Here is a 7,334-nt window from a genome sequence, read left to right as displayed (position 1 = left end):
CGCTTGGCCAAGGGTCTCTCTAACTGGAAAGGTGAAAATTCTGTGCCGAGATTTTAAGACTCCCAGAAAGTTTCAATTGTTAAGTTTCTGTAACCATTAACTGCGCCTACTGCGCACCTTGAAGCTGTTAGATGCTGCAGCAAGGAACTCGGAGTCAACTGTTGGGGACAAGCGGGTCGATAAATGACGACATTCCGAACCGGACGGCTGTGCTTGGTGCCCACGGGGACCCTGAGGGGGTCCAGGGAGGAGGCGGGAAAGGGGCAGGTTCATCGGCCCCCTGGGTCTCCAGCACATTCCAGAAGTCTAAGCCAGTTCATCTGTCCTTCCAAACGCCCCCACCTCGCTTCCCTCCTTGGAGCCTGCACCCCTCGGCGCAATTTCAGTGACTTTATGCGGAGAAACTTGATCCTATCTCACTCTCCTCAAACTTCCTAACTGCCTTGGGTTTGTCACCTGGCCGTGTCGGGAGCCACCGAGCGCCCCCCGTGGCCGCCACCCTCGGTGGGGGGAGCGGCGCGGGTACCGGGGGACCGACCCCTCCCGCGAAGGCGTCGGCGCGGGGCTGGCGTAGGGCCTGCGTCAGCTGCAGCCCGCCGGCGATTGGGGCGCGCGCGCCTCCTTCGGTTTGGGGCTAATTATAAAGTGGCTCCAGCCGCCGTTAAGCCCCCGGACGGCGAGGCAGGCGCTCAGAGCCCCGCGGCGACGCTGAGGACCGCGACGGTGAGGCCCACGTCCGCCAGCGCACCCAGGCCCCCTCCTCCCCGACGCCCGTCCTCCTCACCCTTGCCTTCTTCTCTTCCCTCTAGAGTCGTGTCTGGAACCCGGCTTTTCCAATTGGCCTGCTGCATCCGAACAGCGTCAACGTGAGTGAATTTGCCCGAAGCTTGTCTTTGCTGCGCGGATTTGGGGACGGCTGCCCGCCCTCTTTTCCTTCACATTTCATTGCATGGGTTCCCCAACCGCGTTCCCTGGTTCTTCTTTGTGACCCCAGTCAATGTCCTTCCTCCCCCGGCGCCCGGTCCCTCGCCCCTGGTCTGCGGCGTTCTCTGATATCTTGCCCTGGGCCGTGGACGCCCAGGAAAAGAGCCGGGTGCCTCAGGCAGCCTCGCGTTGGGGGCGACCGCGCCATCCCGGGAGCCGCGAGGCGATCTGAGTCGCCTCCAGGTCTACCTGAAAGCTGTCGGCCGGGAGGGCGGGGCCCCAAAAAGGAGCATTCCTGCGGGCTTTTGCTCGACGATCCCTTGCTGAGGCTGTCGTGGCGAGCGTCCTGCAGAGGTACCCGTTCTGCGCCCAGGCAGGCTCGAAGCACGGGTCCCTCTCTCCTCGCAGTCCATGGCGTGGTTCCTGAGACTCTGCCCTTGGCTGCTGTTGCTCGGCCCCGGGCTTCTGGCGACAGTGCGGGCAGAATGCAGCCAGGATTGCGCGACGTGCAGCTACCGCCTGGTGCGCCCCGCCGACATCAACTTCCTGGTGAGTGTTGCGCGCGGCGAGTGTTGCGCACCTTGTGAGACAGAGTCTCCGCAATAGTACGCGGACAATCCCATGCCCACAGCTGGGCGCGTATGGCGATTCGCACCGGGTCGGAGCCACAGCGGCGCGAGCCCGTGGTGACCTGGGTGTCTCAGCTGTTCCGGGAACGCTGGCTGATGTCCTGTCCTGGCTCTTAGCTTCAGGGATCCGCGACTATTTGGGCACCGGTAAGGGTAGCGGTGTCGCCACACAGAGTTTGTTTTAACCCTGGGAATTAGGGACCCCCAAGAAGTGCTCTGTTCAGCACCTCGGAGAGCACTGGGTTCTCTCTTGAGCTGTCAGAAGGAAGATGCTGTCACCCCAAATCCTAACATATCCCAGTTAAGGGCCCCTCCACACGCAGCCATCTTCCCATCTTTCCCGCAAATAATGTAATTTTTTGTTGGTGACATTTCGGCGCCTTTCTTTAGATTTATGTATCCCAGCTCTCTTAACCTCAGGTCCCTCTTTCCCTACCCTCACCTGTAAATAGGAGAGAGCAAAGGGATGGAAATAGGATACGGGGAGAGGAAGGCAAAATAACCGTAGACAGGAAAGAATTCATAACTGTCTCACTAGCCAGTAAAGCTGGAATGCAACTTCTGTTCCGACTGCCCTTTTGTAATAGTAACTAAAACAACAGTTTAATTTGGCTGTGAGAAAGGAACAAGAGAAGTGGCCAGTGTCCAGTGGGTGACAACAGTCCAAAGATACACTACACTACAGGAGGTTGGGAAAGAAAAAGCTGAGGACAAAATCACTTTTCATTCTGATCTTGGTTCCCCGTGGGCTCTCGAATCACCTCTGGTGCTCTACTGATCTGAATCTCCAACCTGGAGACCCAGGTAGCTTCACTTTTACCAGCTCCCCTGACAATTCCTTTGCATTGCTTTTGAAATTTATTGAAATTTTGTAATGACTTAAAAAGCTCATAGAGAATAATGTATTCATCCAAGCTGCTTTGGGTTCCACGTGGAATTGAGGAAATTTCACCTTATGTAGATGTTTGAAATGGGGAGAAAACCAAGGAACAGTTTCCAATTATCTGTGGTATATATTTCAGGTTAAATGTTTGTGTGTTTGTTTGACCCGTACTAACGTGGCATTAAAGAGAAGACACATAGGAAGGTTGTATATTTAAACTACGAGAAAAGTGTTTCATCTTCAACAGGGGACACAGTCCCCTTCACCCATCTTTCTTCTTTCTCCTGTAGTCATGAGCTTTTAACCTATGTCTAAAAATTGAGGAAGTGCTACAAATATAAGGATAGATCTTGTGGGTAAAGAATTTTAGGCACAGAAGGAGAAAGAGAAACCCAAAACATGCCATATATAAGACCTCACTTTCTGACCCCGTAATTCCCTGTGCCCAGTCACACATATTTTGAGCTTTGCCTGCTCAACATGTGGGGGGCTAAGCCCCCTCCCCTAGCTTTCTCTGCCATCTGAATAAAGGTTATATGGATTCTAGTCTAATTTTTCTAATCACACAGTCTGACCCCCAAATAGTATCAGATTTACTTAAGTTATGCGAGTTAGTGAATTACTATGGCTGACATTTAATAATGCCTATTCAAATGGGTTTTTTTCATATTTAATCTGCTTGATTCACCAAGCTCCCAAAATGCTACTAATCTTCCTTTTGCATTGTTGAGGAACTTGAGCAGAGCTCACTGGGTAGCAGCTAGGCCTTCCTTGGGTATCACTTCAAATCTTGACTTCTCTCCTTCTCTCACCTTCCTCTCATCATGTAACAGGATTGTGGGGGAGAAGAGGAAGGCTGCTTTTGCCAGAATTTTCCTCACTGCTTTTTATGCTCTTGTTGTTATCACTTATTACTATTATCATTACTTTAATCCAGGTGATGGAATGGCACATGTAGTGTTAGCAACTTGAAAAAAATAGATAATAAGCAGCCATCAATAAAAATAGTCTCATAGAAAGACATTTTGCATAATAACTGATTTGCATTGGACCCTACATTCAGGGTTGTTATTGTCTCAATGACAAAAGATTTACTTAGTGACTGTCTCACTAGAATTACAGCATTCTGGGACTTTGGCTCAGATGCAAAAGACATATGAGAAATGAGGTTGCCTAGCCAAAAATATGTAGTGAAATCAATGTTAACAAATATTTACTGAGCTTCAACCACGTGAAAGACACTTATGATTGGTACTGTGGTGGATGCAGAGATGAGCAGGCATGCTATGACTGATGTCCAAGTAGAATTTCCCGTCTAATGTGATCTTGACCATACCACACAAAGTGTGATAAATACCACAAAACAGGCATACATGGCTATAGGAGCCATCAGTTAACATCGCTGCCTTAGTAGGAGTGCATTATTCTGGTATTTGTTACTATGTGGTTTTGAAGGAATCTCATATCACATACATTTAAAAGTCTTTTGGTATTAGTATGCAAAACATTCAACATTAATTTTTAACAACAAGATCACTTAGATACAATTTTAGAATGGAAATATTATTGCCCCTTAAACATCTTAAGCTTTTAATGGTGTTTTGATTTCTTCATCATATGTCAGAAATAAAATAAGACATTTTAATTATTAATAGATCATCTTTAGATTCTTATGTAGTTATATATTTAATCTTCTCAGACACAAAGCTTAAATACGCATTAAGAGCTTGCTAAATACGTGCCCTCAAGATTTTGTTGCGCTAAGAAAATGCTTTCTTTCACTGTGAAAATAATATATGTTATTAAATAAAAGTGTATTTAACATCACTTAATATACCAGTATATTTTTAAATATCAAGAAAGAGCCTGGCCTTTCTGTCTAAATTAAAAGTCTGTAACCTGGGCTCTCTATAAGTAGATTTCAGAGGGCTATAAAAAACTCCTGAAATGCTAAGAAATATCATGCATGTTTTGTAAATGTTCACATATTAGTACTCTATCATACCCAAGTGATCTGTTAAATAGAAAAAAAATCTTAACAAGGTCATTCGAATGTATAGACTTACAATGATTTTGAATTTAATATTTGTATAAGAAAAAGGAAAGAATGTATGCTGATGATTCTTATTTTATCAAATACCATGATTTCCATTGGAAATTACTTTTTCTGTACAATGGTGACTAAATGTGAAGAAAATAAACATGAATAATTTGTGCACTTGCATTTGTATAATTTTATATCTGACCTCATCATTATAGACATTTTGTTCAAGATAATAAAGTCTGTTGTATCCAGCAAGGAAAAAAGGAAAAAACAAAAAGATCTGTACTTTCAACAAATTAGCAAATTAATAAGAATGCAAATAATTCATAAGATTTAAATTGAGTTTTTAGGATGTCTTTCTTTATAAACTTTTTTAAATTGTTGTTTTTCTCTGTAGATTGAAAGTATTTGCAGGAATATTGGATACCATTTTAGGTAAAATATTAACACAAGAAAGCAATTGACCCTTATGTTATTAATGTTGATTTTATCTGTAAGACAAGAAGATAAAAGGAATTTTGAGGAAATATTCCTGATTAGGTAATAAAAATTTCTCCTTTTTGGTTAGAAAAATCTCAAACAAAATTATATCAGAAGTGGAAAATTATCCGGTGAAATTAGACTGTGAAAGCAGTCAATCTAAGTTAAAACTAGGTGAAAAAAAATTTTTTTTTAATTCTTTAAAATTTCTATGGGTTTAAAATCCAAAGGCAGATTCCTAACTGAATTCAGTTAACCACTCCCCGCACTTTCCCCTTTCCAAATTTTGTTTCATTTGCATGCTCAGCCTTATGAAAAGTCGTGATAAGAAATTGGAGATGACCTTATTATAATAAGGGAGTTACTATGTCATAGCAAGCATATTTTGGTCCACGAAAGTTCATTTACGTAATGAAATCAGAGAAGCTTCTTTTTATCATTACATCAAATTGTTTTCCCAGGCTTGCATAATGGAATGTGAAGGAAAACTGCCTTCTCTGAAAATTTGGGAAACCTGCAAGGAGCTCCTGCAGCTGTCCAAACCAGAGCTTCCTCAAGATGGCACCAGCACCCTCAGAGAAAACAGCAAACCAGAAGAGAGCCATTTGCTAGCCAAAAGGTATGGGGGCTTCATGAAAAGGTATGGAGGCTTCATGAAGAAAATGGATGAGCTTTATCCCACGGAGCCAGAAGAAGAGGCCAATGGAAGTGAGATCCTCGCCAAGCGGTACGGGGGCTTCATGAAGAAGGATGCAGAGGAGGACGACTCGCTGGCCAATTCCTCAGACCTGCTAAAAGAGCTTCTGGAAACAGGGGACAACCGAGAGCATAGCCACCACCAGGATGGCAGTGATAATGAGGAAGAAGTGAGCAAGAGATATGGGGGCTTCATGAGAGGCTTAAAGAGAAGCCCCCAACTGGAAGATGAAGCCAAAGAGCTGCAGAAGCGATATGGGGGCTTCATGAGAAGAGTGGGCCGCCCAGAGTGGTGGATGGACTACCAGAAACGGTATGGAGGCTTCCTGAAGCGCTTTGCCGAGGCTCTGCCCTCCAACGAAGAAGGGGAAAGTTACTCCAAAGAAGTTCCCGAAATGGAAAAAAGATATGGAGGATTTATGAGATTTTAATACCCTTTCCCACCAGTGGCCCCAGGCCCCGGCAAGCCTCCCTCCATCCTCCAGTGAGAAACTGTTGATGGTGTTTTATTGTCATGTGTTTGTTGCTTGCCTTGTATAGTTGACTTCATTGTCTGGATAACTATACAACCTGAAAACTGTCATTTCAGGTTCTGTGCTCTTTTTGGAGTCTTTAAGCTCAGTATTAGTCTGTTGCCGCTATCTCTTTTTCATGCTAAAATAGTTTTTGTTATCTTGTCTCTTATTTTTGACAAACATCAATAAATGCTTACTTGTATATAGAGATAATAAACCTATTACCCCAAGTGCATAATATCCTTGTAAGTCCCTTTTTCTCCAAGGCTGTCATTTACCTTTGGTTTTCCACATCAATCCTAGTCTCAGGAACAGTAGAACCATCTGCTTTTGACGTAATAATCATTGTCCTTCTCTTTCAGCCAAGGCCACAAAAACATTTTTATTTAATTCCTCATATATGAAATCTTAGATGAGTAAACACATGGGAGCAAAGTAAAATGTATTTTCACTCTCATTTCTGGAAATCAGATACATGAAGAAAACCCAAAGCCTAATAAAGGAGCCAGCTATGCCTTCATTACACACACACACACACTTGCATTTACATCAGATGTGTATGTCTTCTTCAGTAAAGTATTTTAGAAGCTAGTAAGAAATTAAAGATAATTTAATCCAATTTTACAAATGAAGAAAGGGAAGCCAAGAAAGGTTGTGTAGTTGGCTCAAAGTTGCCCAGCAGTTGAAGGATAAAAATAGGATTAAAACCCGAAACTTTTTGTGCCCAGTCAATATCCTTTTCACTGCAGTTCCTTATCTCCTATCCAGGTCACTAGTAAGAATTGTAAGAACATGGAACTACATCTTAGTCACCATTGTACACCTCTACACTATGACTGTAGCAGATTATCCAATATTGGATGAATGGATATATGTGTGATGAATGAATGAATTTGGTGACCAGATAATGAGGAGATTGTGAGTGTTTGTAAGGTAAATTCCCAAAACACAAGGTGCTTATGACTACTTCATACTAATGAGACAACACTCAGATGTAAGAAATGTAACTTTTCTTCATTTTTCTAACTGAAACAACATACAGCTCAACCCCTATTCACTAAATCATTTCTCCAGGACCCCCACCAACCCTTTCTTTTGTGTTTTTCAAAACATTGCAATTTAGCAACTCAGGAAAGTGGGAGATGAGCCTCTGGTCTGCAGTC

At 43.6% G+C, this 7,334-nt stretch overlaps 1 protein-coding gene across 2 annotated transcripts; it reads left to right on the top strand.

Moving 5' to 3' along the window:
- The first annotated feature begins 583 nt into the window (after positions 1 to 583).
- On the top strand, positions 584 to 6,409 carry PENK (proenkephalin). 2 transcript variants are annotated; one of them, XM_010362529.2, is made up of 4 exons: positions 584 to 723; positions 810 to 866; positions 1,333 to 1,473; positions 5,422 to 6,409. In XM_010362529.2, exons 3-4 carry the CDS (start codon positions 1,336 to 1,338, stop codon positions 6,085 to 6,087), a joined length of 804 nt encoding a protein of 267 aa, XP_010360831.2. In that variant the 5' UTR covers positions 584 to 723; positions 810 to 866; positions 1,333 to 1,335; the 3' UTR covers positions 6,088 to 6,409. The 2 variants fall into 2 exon arrangements, with proteins under 2 accessions (XP_010360831.2, XP_030794140.1); XM_030938280.1 differs by having other exon boundaries at positions 681 to 723; positions 1,298 to 1,473.
- Positions 6,410 to 7,334: the final 925 nt, after the last annotated feature.

Source organism: Rhinopithecus roxellana, chromosome 9 (genome assembly GCF_007565055.1).
Source record: "Rhinopithecus roxellana isolate Shanxi Qingling chromosome 9, ASM756505v1, whole genome shotgun sequence".
Classification (NCBI taxonomy): domain Eukaryota; kingdom Metazoa; phylum Chordata; class Mammalia; order Primates; family Cercopithecidae; genus Rhinopithecus; species Rhinopithecus roxellana.
The sequence above is the reverse complement of the archived record's forward strand: the minus strand, read 5'-3'. Positions and strand labels throughout refer to the sequence as shown.